General features: G+C 41.0%; 1 protein-coding gene across 1 annotated transcript; it reads right to left on the bottom strand.

Annotated features, from left to right (window-relative positions):
* Positions 1 to 216: 216 nt before the first annotated feature.
* eif4ebp3l (eukaryotic translation initiation factor 4E binding protein 3, like) lies at positions 217 to 14,840 on the bottom strand. Its single transcript, XM_034181860.1, has 3 exons — positions 14,504 to 14,840; positions 9,573 to 9,758; positions 217 to 806 (listed from the first exon to the last, which is right to left on the bottom strand). The coding sequence occupies exons 1-3, from the start codon at positions 14,634 to 14,636 to the stop codon at positions 778 to 780; spliced, it is 348 nt and encodes a 115-aa protein (XP_034037751.1). The 5' UTR covers positions 14,637 to 14,840; the 3' UTR covers positions 217 to 777.
* Positions 14,841 to 21,312: the final 6,472 nt, after the last annotated feature.

Raw genomic sequence — 21,312 nt, 5'->3', positions numbered from 1 at the left:
ATATTAACAGATGAAATGAAGTCAACGACAAAATGTGTAATATCTTTCATTCATACTGTCTGCAATGAAACAGAAGTAAATGTGTAGATTGCTGCATTTCCCCCCACCAAATGTCATCCAAACTTCTCTCATTTGGGGTTGTACATTAACAATATGACCAAAATGAAGCTCAATATAAACTACACATTTAATTGGAAAATTAAAAACATGTTTATGTAACTACTTAACCAGCCTTTATTTGAAATAATTCACATTTCACCTCTTCCTGCAGAGAAAAATCAGAGCTGATTTTTAAGAGCACCCCCAAGGTTTGGCAATGCTCAAAAATAGCATCGCCAAATACAAATGTTTCATTCCTTTTTGAAAGAAAAAAGAATAATGTTCAACTGACCTTTGCAGTGAGAGGAAAAAACAAACAAAACTTTTAATGTAATCATCTTACATTACCCATCTTATAAAATAGGTTACATAGATCTTACTTACATCTTATTTACAATTTTTTTTTTTTTTTTTTTTTTTTTAAGTGAAATCAAACTTTCCATCCTGCTCCATCTCTGCCGTGACCGGACAACTGATCAGTTGCTGCAATTCTTTTTAATAACACGTAGGGTCAAAAACACCCTACATTCTTCATTCTTTTTGGTTCCTCAAAAAAAAAAAAAAAAAAGCCTTACTTAAAAAAAGCTGTGGAAAAAAGCTTTATAATGTGTTCCAGTCATTAGAGACCATGGAGGTGTTTAATTCATCAATCTTCCCCATAGGATGTAAAACCGGAGCTCAGATGTCCATCTCAAACTGGTTGTCATCTGTTGACAAGAGAAAAAGAGAAGGAGAAGGTGTCAGCTTACGTTACTGCTGTGCAACCACAGTTGAACACATTGTACAACAGCCGTTAAACTGGTTTCCAAGTGCTGATTTCTGGCACCCAATTGGTGACTGCCATGCGAGGCGCTCACTACACACCAGGAACAACTTGGGGATTAAAGACCTTGCCCAAGGGCCCTTTGTGATTCTCTGGCCTGGTGGAGGTTTCAAGAAAGGATCCGCTGGTCTCAGGGCCACCACTTAACCATAAGACCATCACCTCCCCATGAATGCAGAATAATATCAAACTATAGAAGTTATTTTTCTGTCATCAAATCACACAGCTCCATCTACAGAATTCACTTGTTTTTCCCTACCCATTTAATTAAAAAAACAAAAACAAACAAACTGGCAAATTTGCAGGTTGTACAAGAAGTTGACTAATACATACTGCACTGACTGAAAGGTTTGGACGCCTGATCACATCATGTGTTAACACTAATTGTGCACTGTGATGACCAATCTATTACATTTTTAAACAGTTTTAAAGTAACCAGAGCACACTGCCTCATTAGTTGGAAACCCCACCACCAGCATAATTTGAAAGCCCTGGGATACACTAGCTATTGAAAATATGAGTCCAAAGGACCAGACGAGTCCCAGCACCTAAAGGCAGCTTCGCCGCCGTGCACAAAGACCAAATTCAGCACAAAAAGCTGCTAATTTCAGGAACTACTCAAGTGTGTTGCAGTGTAGCAAATTATACCATGAAAGTAAGTCCAAGATTATGTAGTTTTATATTTGAAAAAGGCAACTAAAGCAAATCTATGAATAAAGGTATTTGTTTGCCACAAAGCTACAGGGGCGCAGGTCTTTTGAAATGAAACAGGTGTTTAATCTAGTTATTCTTTCTGCACATTCAGAATTGGCTGGAAATTTATTAAAGCATAAATAATTTGAGATTTGTAATGTCCCACCGCCCCCGCCATCTATTTTGAAACTCACAACTTAAATATGATGCAAACTTCATATTTCATTTCGTGTTTTTGAAAGATGTAAATATGAGATGTACAATGGTACTGTCCAGACAGCTGAACTCCATGTTAATGTGGAGAAAATAAATAATTTGTCCTCTAAACTACAAATTTGTGCTTGCTCAAGAAGAACATCAAACTACCCTTGTAGGCTGAGCAGTTACCTCAGCTAATTGGACGTGTTGATATAAAACCCTGAATATTTGGTCATTTCTGAAGGGACAGTGCAAGCTCATATACACCACCATACACTGACGTAAACAAGCCAGATGACAGCAATTTGCTAATTTCCATCTTCTGTTCCTGGTAGATGTTCCACAGCATGTATTTGATTGTGGGAGGGAACCAGAGTGTGTGGAGGAAACCCATGCAGACATGAGGAGAAGCTCCATACACAAGCAGCTAGAAACAATCCCACAACCTTCTTGCTGTGAGGCATCCATGCTAACCACTAAGCCACAATGCTGCCCAATGACCAATTGGTCACTGGATAACTCTCATAACGGGCCCAAACTCAAAAAACAGGAGTGTTAGTGTTGGAACATGTGTTGCACATATCTGCTGAACAGCTCTCTTTGCAACAGAAATGGAGGCTTGAGGATTTAAATGGTTAAGCGTCAAGTGCTGCCACCACTGTTCATGTCAAAGTAACCATAAATGCCTCCAAAGCACATAAAAGTCAATATTTGCTGAGGCCTCTTAGAACAGTGACAAATGTCACTGTACTTCAGTTTTGTACAAAAGACATACAGATGAGGTTGCCCAGTCTGGTCATACCGGTTTTAACTTCAACTCCTCCTCCATTTGTGATGTTATCGATGACTACATGTTTGTGAACATGGACACAAGATGAGGAACCGTTTACTTTAAAAGCCACGCCTCTTCGCTAGTTACAGGGGTGCCAACAGGTCATAAAAGAAAAAGCAAGGCACGGAGGGGCCGCCTAAAGGCCTCCCCCAAGTTTAGTCCCAAGTCCCCAAGTTTAATAAAATAGCAGGTTCTATGAGTAAATCTGGGCATATCTGAAGCCAAATTCAAGAGTAAGAACTATATTTTTAGGACACTACTTTTCAGATTTTTTTTTTAATAACTGTAAAACATGAACAAACTGAAATGTAAGCACAGCCAGTGAATATAGGTAACTTATTTTATTCCAAGATATGGCATAGGTTTTGGTTTTTGATGACTAATCACAGTAAGTCACTAATTTATGGCATGAACCAAAAAAAAAAAAGTTGTTGACAATACAGACAAAACACTGAGAAAAGGTTAAATTTTGATTGAAGTTTGTGGTATTATGGCAGTGATAATATCAAAAAATATCACAAAGATTGTTTATATACATCTTTGCTCTGTAACAGATTTGCTATTATTTAAGATATACTCAGGGGTGCGAGTGACAAATTGAAGGAAAAAAAAAATATTTTTTTTTTTAAATAAATAAATAAGAGGAAGCTGGAGGGGTCCAGGGGCATGGCCACATGGAAAATTTTTCTAACTTTTGACTTTTTCCCCTTGCATTTCAGCATACAAATATGGATTAAAAAGAATACATTATTGCAACAGAATAAACTGTTTAATCAACCACATTTCACAACTTACGTGAACAAGACAAGGTAAAAAGTAAGTAATACTATGAATTATTCATATTCAAGTAGTAAAAAGTCAAACTTTGAACAACCAAAACTGTCAAACAGTAGTCAAATATACTATCACCTCATGTGATAACACTTCACAGTACTTCATTGAATACCAATTTAAAAATCTCAGGCCTGTAGCCATGATCTGAAATTGGGGGAGTGGGGGTGGTGGCAGTACTTTTTTTTGGTTAAAGTAAACCTTTGGTGGTAGGGGGTCTGAAAATTTGGGGGTTTTGATGACCACAGATGCATTCTGGAGATTTTTTAATGACTTTTCTCACCGTGACCCCCCCCCCAAAAAAAAATAGTTGTAGTGCTTAATGTGTGATGTATCTGTATTTTCTTTTGCACATTTTCACATTTTCTTTGCCTTTATCCCAAATTGATATCACAAGCTACATGTTTGTTGGATAAGATTACTAAGAGCCGCAAGAGCTGTAACCATTTCATATTTTTTTGGCTTCCCTCATCCTAACTAAGGCCGGGTTCACATGGCAGGATAATTAGGCCGATATCGGACCCGATCTTCCCCTTCCGACAATCTTAAGGACACCCCGACAATCGTGATGACACTAAAGATAATCTTATCAGATATTCCTGTCATGTGTAGTGTGTTCAGAGCGCTCTGATCTGCTCGGAAGGGCGTCAGGAACGCTCCGATTGTAAATCGGGGATATTCAACATGTTGGATTTTTTTGGCCCGATATCGCAGCGTGTGTGGTGTCCTCCGACCACAAACGAGCACGCAGCCTGCGGAATGCGACGTGCAGCCAATTAGAAAGCGATGTGACGGACGTACGGAGCGGAAAATAAAATCAAAACAGTTGTTCTGACTTACCAGAAAGTCCGGTGGTCGTGCTGTCTCCACTCCTTTAAAGAACACCTTTTCTTTTTTGTATCGTTTTTTCCCTCCGTTTTAAATAGTCCACAAAGTACCTCCGTTTGTTTACTCTCAAGTCACGTTTAATCTTGGGAGATTTTGCGAGATTTCCTGTCTGAACTGTAAATGTTCATGTGTGAAATCTGTTCGTGTGTGGTGTTGTTGTCCTTACCGTATGGCTGAACACCACACACTGTACGACCAAATCTGTTAGATCCATGATTTTTTTTATGTTCACATGCGTTGTCTCTCAGGTTTTGGAAACCTACAGATAATTTTAAAATCCTGTCGTGTGAACCAGGCTTAACCTGATTTTAAAGCTAGAACCCCAAACGGTCTAATGTCTATGCCAAGCTTAGACATTACATTCATATATATTAAAAAAAAAAAAAATTAGTTTCATATCCCACAACCCTAATTATGCAGAAAAGCTAAATTAACTAACCTTACGTAGCTCATCAATTAAACTTAGTCCAGAACTATAGTCAAGAATAAGTTCAGAATAATACTGATTACTGATTTAAACATTTTAGTTATTAAAAGTGTATTATAATAATAATTAGTAGAGGTAATAGCAGGGCTGTGAAATGAAAATTGTGAAATCCGAGGAAAATTTGCACGTGTCTGGGGGGTACAGCTCCCCATGAGCTGGGGTCTAGGTCCCACAGGGCCCAAGAAACCAAATTAATTTTGTATCTAATGAAACATCTTCAGCATCTCTTGCAAGAAAAATCTCAAAAGAAGTACATCATTTAAATGATCCTAGATTCAATCTGTCATTTGAACCATCATTGAAAACATTGAAATAAAATACAAATAATGAATGTTTGAGTTCAATGGTACGAATATTTCATGAGCCATTTCATGAAGCATTTAACGAGGCAAAGCCGAGTTGAATGGTTTGTTCCAGCTTTCACAGAATTAAATATTCGCTCCATCGGAAGAATGTAAAAAAACATTCATTATTTGTTTTATATAACGGCTAAAATAGATCCTTGTCATTTGATACTTACATTTTGGTGTTCCACTGCTACTAAAGTCCAAATTGTGATGTGTCATCCAGTGATGCTGTGCACCGTCTTTGGACTTCCATAAAAAAAAAATAAAAATAAAAAAAATAAAAAAAAAAGACTAGTTCCTCAGTCCAGCCAAAAATCACGTCAGCCTTTCATCTGAACAGTTCTTCATGCATCTAAACCAGGGGTGGCCAAGTTCAGTCCTCGAGAGCCACATTCCTGACACTCTTAGTTGTCTCCCTGCTCCAACACACCTGAATCCAATGAAAGGCTCATTAAAAGTCTGCTAACGAGTCTTTCATTGGCTCTCGAGGACCGAACCTGGCCACCCCTGATCTAAACGGTTTACAGTGGAGTGGATTTTGTGTGTGTTTGTGCGAGTACACACGCATGCACGCGCAACCAGGTCAGTGCTTCTGCACGTATACTACTACTACAAAAAAAAAAAAAAAAAAAAAAACACGTCAGAATCAGTCCAGCTTTTCATTCTTTCTGCTAACAGCCTCCAGACAGCACAGTGGATTTGTTTTGTGTGTGTGTATGTATGTATGTGTTACAAGACAAGAATTAGCAGCGTCAGTTAGATCAATCAAATCATTGTGTTGTTGTCCCCCACCCGCCCGCGCATACACGTTGGCGCTTGTGCAAGTGTACTACAAAAAAAAAAAAGACTACATCCTCAGTGCAGCGGGGAAGGGGAGAAAAAAACAACAACAACAAAAAAAAACAACAGATCAGAAATGAGTCCAGCTTTTCATTCTTTCTTCGTGCCAACAGCCACCAGACAGCACAGTGGATTTGTTTTGTGTGCATGCACGTGTGTGTGTGTGCGCGGCGTACATGTATGTGCGTGAGCAAGTGTGGACGCACGTACATACATGTGCACGCACACAAGGCCGTGTGCGCGCATGAGTGCGCAATGGTACCAAGCGTATGGAACCAAAATACACTCTAAATGCAATGCAACACAAATGGGATGAATTAATCCATGTCATGTGACATACAAAGCACCAATCAAATGACAAGGATCCACTCAGCCGTTATATAAGCTACCTTATAGTTAAAAAAAAAAAAAGTCACTTATATTCTTGTGTAAATTCCTGTAAATCTATTCAAAGCCAGTGTCTTTTTTTTTTCCAATGAAAGAAAGTCTACATTAATCCTGAAATCCTGTTTTAATAGCACAATGTTTATTTTCCAGGGAGAGAAACACTTAACAGCCTGATGGCACAAGATGCAGGATGCTTCCCTCCCCCCATTTCTTTTATCTTTCGGACATGTTCATGAAGACGAAGTTTGAGCCAGTGCCAATTCCACGGATTCTTGATTCCTTAAACTTTTTCCACATCTTTCTCACCATCTTCTCTCTGTCCAACGTTGCTCCGTGACAGACCATGCCGCAAAAAATGTTACTAAAAATGTTACTTTTTGCTTAAAAACAGCATCTTGCAGCAGGAGGCACACAGCGTTGCTGTAACAACCAGCCAGTCTCACTTTATAACAACTTTGTAACAGCCACGCTTTGACTAGTTTCTACAGGAAATTATAAGGCCATGGCTACGGGTACGGACCCGTATCTACAGAGACTGTTCTAAAGATATGGGGGGTACACCCCGGTGACGTCATGTCTTACAGACCAATCAGAATGCGCAAATATGTCTGTACCCTTGCGCAGCTATCATTATTGTATGCACCGCTTAAGTCTTAAAGTCTTAGAAACAATCCCTGTAAGCCTTAACTTTCACAGTCCGCTAATGCTACTGTATACGAAATTCAATGGGAGCGGTGTGACTATGGGTGAGTTGGAATTTTTGGAATAAGCATTTCGCTTATTCTCCTCGGTCCGTACCTTTAGCAGTCCCTTAGAAGATATGGATGTACGTATCCTTAGCCACTTCAAAATTATAAACAAAGTTGCGTGCTTTTTTTTTTATAAACAATTTCAAATTATTTTTTCCCCATCCCTTAAAAAAATTATATTCCAACAAAACATAAGCATCTGTGGATATACACTCAACAAAAATATAAACGCAACACTTTTGGTTTTGCTCCCATTTTGTATGAGATGAACTCAAAGATCTAAAACTTTTTCCACATACACAATATCACCATTTCCCTCAAATATTGTTCACAAACCAGTCTAAATCTGTGATAGTGAGCACTTCTCCTTTGCTGAGATAATCCATCCCACCTCACAGGTGTGCCATATCAAGATGCTGATTAGACACCATGATTAGTGCACAGGTGTGTCTTAGACTGCCCACAATAAAAGGCCACTCTGAAAGGTGCAGTTTTATCACACAGCACAATGCCACAGATGTCGCAAGATTTGAGGGAGCGTGCAATTGGCATGCTGACAGCAGGAATGTCAACCAGAGCTGTTGCTCGTGTATTGAATGTTCATTTCTCTACCATAAGCCGTCTCCAAAGGCGTTTCAGAGAATTTGGCAGTACATCCAACCAGCCTCACAACCACAGACCACGTGTAACCACACCAGCCCAGGACCTCCACATCCAGCATGTTCACCTCCAAGATCGTCTGAGATCAGCCACTCGGACAGCTGCTGAAACAATCTGTTTGCATAACCAAAGAATTTCTGCACAAACTGTCAGAAACCGTCTCAGGGAAGCTCATCTGCATGCTCGTCGTCCTCATCAGGGTCTCGACCTGATTCCAGTTCGTTGTCGTAACCGACTTGAGTGGGCAAATGCTCACATTCGCTGGCGTTTGGCACGTTGGAGAGGTGTTCTCACACTGTTCAGGGCAGATGGCAGACAGCGTGTGTGGCGTCGTGTGGGTGAGCGGTTTTCTGATGTCAATGTTGTGGATTGAGTGGCCCATGGTGGCGGTGGGGTTATGGTATGGGCAGGCGTCTGTTATGGACGAAGAACACAGGTGCATTTTATTGATGGCATTTTGAATGCACAGAGATACCGTGACGAGATCCTGAAGCCCATTGTTGTGCCATACATCCAAGAACATCCCCTCATGTTGCAGCAGGATAATGCACGGCCCCATGTTGCAAGGATCTGTACACAATTCTTGGAAGCTGAAAATGTCCCAGTTCTTGCATGGCCAGCATACTCACCGGACATGTCACCCATTGAGCATGTTTGGGATGCTCTGGACCGGCGTATACGACAGCGTGTACCAGTTCCTGCCAATATCCAGCAACTTCGCACAGCCATTGAAGAGGAGTGGACCAACATTCCACAATTGACAACCTGATCAACTCTATGCGAAGGAGATGTGTTGCACTGCATGAGGCAAATGGTGGTCACACCAGATACTGACTGGTATCCCCCCCAATAAAACAAAACTGCACCTTTCAGAGTGACCTTTTATTGTGGACAGTCTAAGGCATACCTGTGCACTAATCATGGTGTCTAATCAGCATCTTGATATGGCACACCTGTGAGGTGGGATGTATTATCTCAGCAAAGGAGAAGTGCTCACTATCACAGATTTAAACTGGTTTGTGAACAATATTTGAGGGAAATGGTGATATTGTGTATGTGAAAAAAGTTTTAGATCTTTGAGTTCATCTCATACAAAATGGGAGCAAAACCAAAAGTGTTGCATTTATATTTTTGTTGAGTGTATATCTCATTTCTTACTTATTTGAACTATAACCAAGATTTTGCTTCTTTTCAAGTTTTTTTTTTTGCAATTATTACTTTATATTGCTCTGTATTTTGACAACACTTTTATTGTATGAAAATATATAGACCCTACAAGTACATGTATGTATTTCTACTGCGTTCAATAAAAAGTGCTAGTTTTTTCCTGCCTATTGATGACGCATCACAGATCACCTGATTTTACAGGTTGTGATTTGGACAGCGCATGATGATATTAATTTGTTACAAACCACAACTAGTTAATATTTTGGAGCAGAAACAATTGATTGCTGTACGATGGACATACCCACAAAAAAGGTCCAATCAGGACTCCTGTCTCTGGTGACACACAGGGGACTGTTTACCAAAATAAACAAAGCACATGGTTCGTCTACAGGCCGTGATGAGTGGAGCTGGAGTTGGTCCTGAGATTAAACCCCACCCCAGAATTTTACACCGGACTTACACTGATCTCAGAAACATTTCCTGGTGATACAAAAAAAAAAAAAATAATAAAATTGTAGGAAACTGGCACCCCTGTACTTAAGTCAAAACAAGTACATAACGGTACGTTAACCTGCAATATCCTTCTCCTCCTCTTCTTCCTCCTCAGCTTCTTCTTTGAGCTGCTGCAATTTCACCATGGGGTGTGTAGCAGGTACCGTTACCCCGGGAATCTGTGGCAGACAGCGTGGAGGAGTGCGGGCAAGGGGAGAGTTCCGGCAGTCCAACAGAAACTTCCTGTCATAGATTATGCGAGTACCTGGACACAAGAAGGGAGGGGGGACAAGACAATTTGAATACGACCTGCAGTACACAAGTGAACTCTTATTTTACTTTAGTCAATTCTGTATTCAGACTAAAGTAAACATCATAAATGCTGTAATGTTACAGCAACAAGTGGCCACCTGTTTTTAAAATACACATGCAGCCTGGCACAGTGCACATTACTTTTTCATATCCACCACTAGAGGGGGTGTGAAGCAGCACAGGACGTGTGTGCCTGTGCGAGCACAGAGGGGAGGGATGAAGGTTTCAACAGCAATAAGTTCTAGGAAATAAGAGCACAAACTACTTTCTCTGAACCACAAGGCCTCCAGACTCGAGCCACATTTAGTCTTCTGACCGAGTTCACAATTTTATATAGCAAGCAGACATAACGTGGCAGATATGTACTGTGGTTCAATCATCTCAGTCTTTCTCTGACAACAAGGATCAAATGATCTGCACCTCAAGCCAATGCATTCTTCTCAAATGGTGACACAATTAACACTTGAAGCTCCAAAACTTGACATGTAACATTAATTCAACAATAGGCCTATATTTTTTAAACTTTGTAACCTCAACATTAATGCAGCAACACAACATGATTAAGCCACGGTGTTTTCTATTCACTGGACTTTGAACCAAAACATGCTAGTGTCAGGGAGTGGATTATCCCCTTCTGGAGTTTGAACCAATTTTTACAGTTATCAGTTCACCTTCTGAAGACAAATATGTTATGTAAAGGCAGAGCAGTCCCTGGGGAAAAAAAAAACAAAAAAACAAACCACCGAAGCAAAGAAGGGGGTTGACGGGAGAAGAAATAGGGGTGAGGAAAGGGGGCTGGAATGCAATCGATGGCACGTGCAAACCAGCATGTACAGAAAAGTGGGCCAGTAGAGGATGAAAATACGTGACACGGCGCCAGCAGCAGAGTGCAACGAGTTGCACATAAAGAGGAACAGAAGTTTCTGGGGACGGGGGGATTCCTTTCCCCTTTCGTTTGGACTAAATGCACTAATTTTCTTAAATGCAAGGCAGCAGGACTTAAAAAACAAAAAAAAACAAAAAACAAAAAGAAGAATAAACAAAACTCCCAATGCCTCCACCACCACCACCACCACAGCCAATCCCTTTCCAGTTGCAGCAGCTGGACAGACAACATCCTGTCTGTGTCACAAGTTAGATAACTGTTATTGTCTTTAGACGTCACTCTTTTGCTGCAGCAACAGTACACAGACTTTATGTACGAGGTCTGTTAGAAAAGAATCCGACCTTTTTATTTTTGCAAAAACTATATGGATTTGAATCATATGCACTTGCATCAGCCAAGCTTGAACCTTCGTGTGCATGCGTGAGTTTTTTCATGCCTGTCGGTTGTGTCATTCGCCTGTGAGCACACCTTGTGGGAGGAGTGGTCCAGCCTCCTCGGCGGATTTTCATTGTCAGGAAATTAGCTGAGCGACTGCCGCTTTACTGCATCAAAATTTTTTCAGAAACTGTGAGAGACAGCCAGGTGGAAACCATATGGAAAATTCAGATGGCTTTCGGTGAAGATCTTATGGGGATCACACAGATTAAGGAGCATTACAACCGGATTAAAGACGGCCCACAGCGGCACAGGGCGCGCCGCAATCCGAGCGGCGATCGACAGGCTGAAACGACCAGATCATTTCCAAACTGAACGCTGTGTTGATCCGGGACGTCGTCTGACTACTACAGAAATGGCAGAAGAGGTGGACGTACCACTTTTTCGGCACATTCCACTGTTACAGGAGTTTTTGTCATGGAAAGAGGAGCGGAGGAATTCGCCACGGAGCCGCTAGTGGCACGGGACAAAAGCACCTCCGTGTTGGTCTCACAGGACATGTTGTAACATGCCCAGCTCTTGCACCATTCGGAAGATTCAAACGGCTTTCGGTGGCTTTTCAGTCGTGTGACTATCTGAGAAATTGTGGACGAGCTGTCCGTCCCGACGGGCGAATTCCTCCGCACGTCTTTCCATGACAAAAACTCCTGTAACAGTGGAATGTGCCAAAGAAGTGGCATGTCCACCTCTTCTGCCATTTCTGTAGTAGTCAGACGACGTCCCGGATCAACACAGCATTCAGTTTGGAAATGATCTGGTCGTTTCAGCCTGTCGATCACCGCTGTGGGCCGTCTTTAATCCGGTCAGCCAATTTCCTGACAATGAAAATCCACCGAGGAGGCTGGACCACTCCTCCCACAAGGCGTGCTCACAGGCGAATGACGCAACCGACAGGCGTGAAAAAACTCACGCATGCGCACGAAGGTTCAAGCTTGGCTGATGCAAGCACACATTATTCAAATCCATATAGTTTTTGCAAAAAATAAAAAGGTCGGATTCTTTTCTAACAGACCTCGTATGTGAAAGGTTACGTTCACGTTTAAGCTTTTAACGTGCAAAACTTTTCGGCACCAGATGAGGATCACAATGAATCAAATGTGAAGCTTCCAAACACTAATAACTGAGTTTTTATGTCATTAAATTAACAAATATCAAGTTAAATCAGCTAACTTTCAAATAAAAAGACAGTTGCTGCTGGTTACTCTGTTAAAAAAATGCAATCAATCAATTCATCAAACTGCAAGAGACCAGCAAAAAGAAATGTAGTTTTGGCACCGAAAAGAAGTTTTGTATTGTTAAAAGATGAAGCACGGTCATATGTGTCACTCATTTTGAAGTGTTCACTGTTAAGCAGTTCCCTCCTCAAAACACACACACATACACACATACACACTAAATGTTTCCAAACATTTGCACAGTACTATATTTAGCAATTCAAGACTATTAATGGTGGTTTGCTGTGTGCAGAGAAAAGACACTTCTGAAACAAATGCATCTAAAAATTACAAAAAATGAAGTAATATTGAAAAAATAAAAAACAGCTGCTCTAGCACTGGGGCTTATGCTGTGAAGATGTTGGGCACCATATGGTGCAGTCGCCACTTTACACATGTATGGAACACCAGGCAGTGAAGACAATTACCTGTCCATCTTGGTCAGGTCACCAGTGTTTTAGCCAATTTCATTTCCAAGCATTTTAACTGTGACCCTTTACCGCTTGTGATATTCAGCAGATCTAACATACTGGTACACGGTCCAAGTAGCAGCACCATTTTACAGAGTGAGGCAGAAGGAACACCCCCCACTCCCCCCAAAATACTGCTGTACATAAGAGACCTCAATATACTAAACCAACAGATATTTACAAGCTTGTTGACACGCATCAATGAGCAAAAACCCACTATAAATTCAAGTTATTTTATCTAGTAATTGCTTAAAGCAAATTAAAGAATGCCACAGGGTTGCGAGATACCATCAAGAAATTATAGGCAACCTAAAAAATTTGTTTTTATTAAAAAGTGCATTCTGATGCATTTTCTTTGATGTCAAGAGAAAATTTATGATCTAAAATGTCCAAACATTCCAACAACAAAAGTCTTGCAAACCTCTTGTTTTGAATTTTGTAAGCTGAATAACTAACAGTACTGCAGCAAAGTTTTCTTTACACATTCACACAGGCTACCCATCATGTGTGACCTGTTTTGCTTCTCAGTTCTGTTGTGTATTTTGTCCAACATTTGGTCACACAGTGGGCATCATGTACCTCTTCATAAGGACCGCTCATTCAACAAGTGGCAGAAATGCCTACAGAAAATGATAAGGCCGTGGCTACGGGTACGGACCCGTATCTACAGAGACTGTTCTAAAGATACGGGGGGTACTCCCTGGTGACGTCATGTCTTACCGAGCAATCAGAATGTGCAAATATGTCCGTACCCGTGCGCACCTATCATTATTGTACGCATCGCTTAAGGCTTAAAGCCTTAGAAACAATCCCTGTAAGCCTTAACTTTCACAGTCCGCTAATGCTGCTGTATACAAAATTCAATGGGAGCGGTGTGAGTTTGGTAGTTGGAATTTTTGCCCCCCGTTTGACCCACGCATGTGCAGATGTGTTGCGCACTTTGCTTATTCTCCTCGGTCCGTACCTTTAGCAGTCTCGTAGAAGATACGGATGTACGTATCCTTAGCCACTTCGAAACTATAAACAAAGTTGCATGCTTTTTTTTTTTTTTTAATTTCAAATTATTTTTCCCCCATCCCTTAAAAAATTATATTTCAACAAAACAGACAAGGATCTGTGGATATATAGCTCATGTCTTACTTATCTGAACTATACCCAAGATTTTGCTTCTTTTCTAGATTTTTTTTTTTTTTGCAATTATTACTTTATATTGCTCTGTATTTTGACAACTTTTATTGTATGAAAATATATAGACCCTACAATAACATGTATTTCTATTGCGTTCAATTTAAAAAAAAAAGTGCTACTTTTTTCCCACCTATTGACGCATCAAAGATCACCTGATTTTACAGGTTGTGAGTTGGATAGCGCATGATGATATTAATTTGTTACAAACCACAACTAGTTAATATTTTGGAGCCGAAACGATTGTTTGCTGTACGATTTTGTTACCACTAGCCCTTTTTTAAGCTGAAAAGCGGCGACACATTTTACATTTACACACGGGTTTTGGGGACGAGCACGTGGGAAAAAAATAATCTATCTTCTCGCGAGAGTTGCATTTGTACAAAACCCCTTTGTTCTTTAAATTAGCGATACGAAGCGGTAGTAGAAAGATAAATTTGTAACAAATGTCAAAACATGTCACAAAATGAGCTCAACGTGTTGAAGTGTGCATGTGAAGAGTCGTGACCTCCGGGCGTGGTGGAGAACAGCGTCCCTCCGGGCGTCTGGCTGTAGCAGTCCGGGAGCTGGGACCAGTCCTTCAGGGTCAGCACCCTGGTGGGAATTGGGCAGCTTTTCACCGGGGTTGTGCCAGTCGACATGGTATCTTAACTTCTAACCCTTCTAAAACTCACAGCGTTCTCTTAAAAAAAACTGTGCACCACCGACAAACACCGAGAAAAAGCTTTTAAAAATCACCTGACTTCAAAACAAAGTTTTAAAAGAAAAAAAAAAAAAATACGAATTCACTCAGATTCAATGTTTACGGCTCGGTGGTGTTCGCCCAAGTGCTCCTACGTGCTGTTATTTGGAGTCACTCGTGATGTTTTTGTGCCATAGCGAAGCAACACGTGGGGGCAAGGTCACGTGGGGCCCGTAGGGGCGGAGCTAAAAGAGAAATCGGTACGAGGAATTAAAATTTCTTTTTGTGTTTCTGCGTGCCTGGACATATCTGCTATCTGTAAAAAAAAAAATAAAATAAAATAAAATAAAAAATAAAATAAAAAAGCTTCCAAGATAAAACGGTTTCTATTAACGTTTCTTCAAAATAATTATTTTCGCAAACCGCTACTACATTACAAAATTGTTCTTCTAATGATTTTAAAATGTTACCTTGAACAGCATGGTCTATCAGCTTCTTTGTTTGACAAAATAAGCGCACCTTCACTTCGGGTTGACTTCTCACTAGAGTGCCTTAATCGAGAGAGTGGCGTCAACTCAAAACATGGCGCCATTTTGGTTCCAACTGCGCTGAACTACTAAATTAACCTTTTATGTTTTCACTATTTTTTAAACCATTTAACCACATACAGCAACACATACAGGTACAGGTGCTATCAAAATAAATATAAAAAGTGTTAAGCTATCAAATTTACATACATTTACAATTTCTGATGACTTATTTAATTAATTTAATCCCTGATTTATGCAGCTGCACAGCTATAATTCCGTGTCATGCAATGACGTGCATTGACAGTTTTAAAGTTCTCCGTTGCTGGATTATGCTTTATTATGGACTAATTTGACCCTCAACAAGCTTTTCTTTCTACAATCATCACCTCCAATTCAAAGGTAAACTGTACAATTTCCTTTTTTTCCCGACTTTGTGCTGTAAGACTTTTCTGATTCATTTTTAATCACGGTGCGCACTGCAAAAACTATTATAATATGATGGCAGACGAAGCAGTGAAAGCAGAAAAGTGTCAAATCACATCATTTTGTGTCTGATTTACGAGGTGCATGTCCAGGTTGTGGGTCTGAGTTTGAGCACAGTATGAAAAAAAATATAAACAGTCAGACTTTTAATCAGGGAAATGACTCCGGTCCCACTTTACTCAAATCGGCAAGTGTCCGAACTGAACTTTAATTTGTACCTCTCTTACTGTGCACGTCCAGACTGCTCGGGGTTTTTAATTAAAATACGAGGTCTGTTAGAAAAGTATCCGACCTTTTTATTTTTTTCAAAAACCTGATGGATAGTCTTTAAACCGGTTGTACCGCCCCTTAATCTGTGTGATTCCCATAGGATCATCACCGAAAGCCGTTGAATAATCCGAATGGTTTCCACCTGGCTGTCGCCCAGTTTCTGGCAAAATCTGAAGCAGTCGCGCTGCTCCAGTCGTTCCGCCATTTCCTTGCAAAGAAAAAAATGACGAGAGACTCCACCCATCCTCACACAAAAGCTGCTTACAAGCAAATGACGCAGCTGACAGGCGTGAAAAAATTCACGCATGCGCACGAAGGTTCAAGGTTGGCTCATGCAAGCACACGTGATTCAAATCCATCAGGTTTTTGAAAATAATAAAAAGGTCCGATACTTTTCTAACAGACCTCGTACACTGTTTTTGGATGGGACAAAAAAATCCATTCTACGAAATCCGTTATATATGGTGTTTATTACATGGAAAATTATACAAAAATATTGGGACTTTTTTTGTCCGGTGACTGCACATATCTGGTTTATACGATGACTGTTTAGGTGAGTTTTACTGTACATGGTACTCAACATTAAATTTACCTCACAACACTTTGACGATGATGTTGGCTTCCATCCCACACGGCTGACTTTATTTTCCCAAATGTTTCCTCTGTTTGGATCTGAAGGGAATCTGTACATCTTGAAGCCCTTGTTGTGTCAATTTGTGCCTCCAAATGCACAGCAACCCTGCATTTTCAGTGAATAAATAAATAAAATAGCTGGATTTCCATGCAGATAGATTAACAGTGAACGCTATTTTGGAACCAAGATGGCACCACAAGGCACTTGACCGTTTTTTGTTTTTGTTTTTTGACTCGTCATGTTGCCACTCTCTCAATTAAGGCACTCTACTGCTCACTTGACAACAGTGCCCCCTACAGGCTAGGAATGTGTGGAACAATCCGGTGTGCACATACAGTACATTATGATCTAACTGCTGCAGTTATTGCATGATGAACCTGGTGCTCTCTTCTCTGGTTTTTCCATTTCAATTTAATTAGCTTATAATGCGCCAAATCACAGCAAAAGTCGTCTCAAGGCGCCTTACATAAAACAATTCAACATAAAATTTAAATAAATAATTAAAAATGAATTTAAAAAAATCAAATACATAATTACAAACAGAAGTAAAAGAATAAAACAGATTAAAAAAATAAAAACTATTCATAAGAAAGAGAATAAAAATAGGTTTTCAGTCTTGACTTAAAAATGTCCACGGACTCCGACTGTTGAGAATGTGAATGCACGGACCAACGTTAGGGGGAGTAAATGAGCAGTCACTAGGAATACCAATAAATAACAATTTATTATGCAAAGGTGCAAACAGAGTCCAAAATATGCAGAGTCCAATTAATAATAAATGGTGACACGTGGGCAGGCCCGAGGGTAGGAGACGCCTATCCAGAGAAGAGCCAGGACCCACGAAGTTCCACCACAGCCGGAGGCCTGCAACACACCAGAGCCGCCAAGTCCTGGTACCCGCAGGTGGCCACCGCTCAAGGCTGTCGGACCGGTACTGCTGGCAGGAGCAAAAAAAGATAAGGTGGGTGTGTGTACACCCAGCAAACAGTCAGCAAAAACTCAGTAATCCTCCTGAAGGAATAAATCCAAATACTCCCAGAGTGCAGAGGAAAACTGGAAAACGTGCAGTGTCAATTGTTATACTTAGCAAGTAAGAAGTGAGGAGTGGAGAAGCCAACTCCTCCAAACTTCCCACAAACTCAGCTCCAAGCTGCAAGTATATAATCACAACTGCAAAGACTTCAGTAACAATGAATGTGCGAATGGCACAAAAGGCTGAGTAGGTTTACCTGTGTGGTAAGCTGATAGCTCGGCAGAGTTATGGTGTCTCTCCCAGGCTTTTATGGAGTGGATGATGAAGATGAAAAACAGCTGACAGCCTAAATGGTGCGCACCTGGTGGTGCCAACAGAGGCCAACAGGCCAAAACGCCCTCTTCTGGGCAAAAAGGTGCCCACATGGCAGGGTGCCATCTGGTGGTGGGCCAGCAATACCTCCTCTTCAGCGGCCCACACAACACCAACTGCCTCACGGTCGCAGGAAGACTGTTCCACAGGGTGGGTGCACGATACGAAAAGGTTCTTTGACCTGCTGACTTCTTCTTCACCCTGGGAACACAGAGAAGTCCCACATCCTGCGACCGCATGCCCGGGCCGGCACGTAAAGTTCCACCAGATCAGCCAGATAAGATGGCGCCAGTCCATGAACAACTTTATAAGTCAATAACAAAACCTTAAAATCTGCTCTCACAGAGACAGGGAGCCAGTGCAAAGATGCCAAAATGGGTGTGATATGTTAAGACCTTGTGCTACGTGTCAGAAGTCTGGCGGCAGCGTTATGAACCAGCTGAAGACCCCTGATGCTGGACTGCGGTAACCCTGAAAATACAACAATACAATAATCTAGTCTAGATGAAACAAAAGCATGAATTAGGGTCTCAGCATCAGCCATGGACAGGATGGGGTGGATCCTCGCTATATTTTGCAGATGGAAAAAAGCAGTCCTAGTAACATCCCTGATGTGGAGGTCAAACGACAATGTGGGATCAAAAATTACCCCAAGGTTCCTCATTTTGTCCGTATGATGTATGACACATGAACCCAGACTGAGCGCCAGCTGGTCAAACTGATGCCAATGTCTCGCTGGACCAAGAACCATCATTTCAGTCTTATCAAAGTTTAAAAGTAGGAAGTTACTAGACATCCAACTTCTCACTGATAAAAGACAGTCCTCCCACAGTTATCAGCATGTACAACTGAGTATCACCAGCGTAACAATGAAAGGCAATCCCCAAACTCCGCAGTATATGCCCAAGGGGTGCCAGATACAGGGAGAAAAGCAAGGGGCTCTAAAACAGATCCCTGTGGAACCACAAATCTCATGTCACCAAGGTCAGAGGTAGTGCCATTATACAAGACACATTGAGAACGACTGGACAGATATGACATCAACCAGGCAAGGGTACTTCCAGTAATCCCCAAAAAATTCTCCAACCTATCAAGCAAAATATGATGATCCACGGTATCAAACGCAGCACTGAGATCTAACAACACCAAACCGTAGTGATGTCTGAGTCCATTGCTCGCAGAAGATCATTCACTGCTTTAGTGAGCGCTGTCTCTGTGGAGTGATATTTCCTAAAAGCAGACTGCAGCGGCTCAAAGAGATCACTCTCAGTGAGGTGGTCTGTGAGCTGTGTGAAACCACCTTTTCTAAAATTTTGGAACAGAAAGATAGATTTGATATCGGCCTGTAATTTTTCAATACACTAGGGTCAAGATTAGATTTCTTAAGTAATGGTTTAATCACTGCAGATTTAAAACATTTCTGAACAGATCCAGAGGTTAATGACAGATTGATCATTTCCAGTCGGCCCAAGAGTGAGCCACAGGTCCTTAAACAATTTTGTTGGTATGGGATCAAATAAACAGGTTGTGCTTTCTGTAGACGCCATGAGTTTCGTCAGCACGCCAAATGAAATACTATTAAATTCTGTCAATCTAGGTTAAAGAAAGAAAGATTAGTAAATGGTTGTTGTTTATATGGTTGTTGTAGCTGTTATTGTTAATTTTCAATCTTACTATCAAAACTATGATGCAATATGGTGTCAGTGTTTGCTTCCAGTTCCACTTGGAGGTGTCCCTAAGTTACTGCATGCTGTGCAATAGATAGATAGATTGATAGATAGATTTGGAGGAGGACACAAGTTTTTGAATTTTACTGCTGCACACTGAAACATTTTCAGGACTTTCTTAGAAGAAAACACATCAAATCTAGGCTTGGGTCTCCCATGTGCCTTCTGCCAACTGTACCTAAAATTTTCACCATGGTACTCTACAAGTGATGATGTACAGACAAAAGTTGCACTGTGCACAGTTTCTCCATTCACAGCCACAAACACCTATAATGTCTTCAGAATTCTCATGTGTTTTGGTGGCTTCCCTCTCTTCTCTTTCACACACACACACACACACACACACACACACACACACACACACACACACACACACACACACACACACACACACACACACACACACACACACACACACACATCTTCAACCACTTGGTCCAATTAAGGGTCGCGGAGGGCTGGAGCCTATCTGAGCAGTCATAGAGCGCAAGGCGGGGCACACCCTGGACAGGACGCCAGTCTGTTGCAGGGCCACATATACACAAACAAACACATCCACACCCGCACACACACTTACGGACAATTTAAAGTTTCCAATCCACCTAACCTGCGTGTCTTTGGATGTGGGAGGAAGCCAGAGCACCCGGAGCGAACCCACGCAAACACGGGGAGAACACGCAAACTCCACACCGAAAGGTCACAGGTGGGAATCGAACCCATGACCTTCTCGCTGTGAGGCAACAGTGCTAACCACCAAGCCACCGTACAATATTTTTGCATAATTCCTTGAATTAAAGCTGAAAGTCTAAATTCTTCATCTTGATTGTTTCATTTTTAACTCCATTGTTGTGGGGTATGACAGGGGCAAAATTACACTCTGCTCTGTGCACATCTGATCCTGTCAGATCTTGATTAATATTTGAGATGGGAGTCATCTTAGGAACACCAGGGACTGTGTGTGTTTCTCCAGGAAAGACTGGAGTTGCATCGAGAAGAACATCCGTTGTAAAACCTGTGCCAAATCGTGATGCAGATCTGTTCGAGGTCTGAATCACAACTTCTTGCTAAAATCATCAAATGTTCAACTTTTTGAAAATAACTTGCAAACAGATCATTCATACGTAAAATTTTGTACCTGCTGCAAACCTTATTTTACAGACAGGTTTATTAAACTTTTATTATCACATATATGACAAAAAGAGGAAGTAGCACTGCATAAATGATATTTTAACATGCTTTCCTCATTTGCAAAAGAGATGATCTTCATAAATACAGCAAAAGAGTTCACATACACCACATGGAGATCAATCAAGTGTGAGCTCAGCCAGAGCTTGCTGATACAAGATCTGCATCTGAAGCGATCTGGATGCTCTGGCTGTAGTCCAGACCTGTCGCCCATTGAAAAAGTGTCGAGCATTATGAAGCGAAGTATGACAACGGAGACCCTGGATTGTTGGACAACTAGTCGTACATCAAGCAAGAATGGGAAAGAATTCCACCTACAAAGCTTCAACAATTAGTGTCCTCAGTTCCCAAACGCTTATTGAGTGTTGTTAGAAGGAAAGGTGATGTAACACAGTGGTAAACATACCACTGTCCCAGCTTTTTTGAAACGTGTTGCAGGCATCCATTTCAAAATGAGCAAA

The sequence above is a fragment of the Thalassophryne amazonica genome, chromosome 11 (assembly GCF_902500255.1).
Source record: "Thalassophryne amazonica chromosome 11, fThaAma1.1, whole genome shotgun sequence".
In the NCBI taxonomy this organism is placed as follows: Eukaryota; Metazoa; Chordata; class Actinopteri; order Batrachoidiformes; family Batrachoididae; genus Thalassophryne; species Thalassophryne amazonica.
Note: the sequence above shows the minus strand (reverse complement) of the source record. Positions and strands in the feature narration are given on the sequence as shown.

Excerpts from the sequence above, each read along its gene's own strand:
- eif4ebp3l (XM_034181860.1), bottom strand. The coding sequence starts at position 14,636 with ATGTCGACTGGCACAACCCCGGTGAAAAGCTGCCCAATTCCCACCAGG. Across the intron at positions 9,759-14,503 it reads GTTCTCCACCACGCCCGGAG|GTACTCGCATAATCTATGAC; the intron begins GTCACGACTCTT and ends TCTTGTGTCCAG. Across the intron at positions 807-9,572 it reads GGAGGAGAAGGATATTGCAG|ATGACAACCAGTTTGAGATG; the intron begins GTTAACGTACCG and ends TCTTGTCAACAG.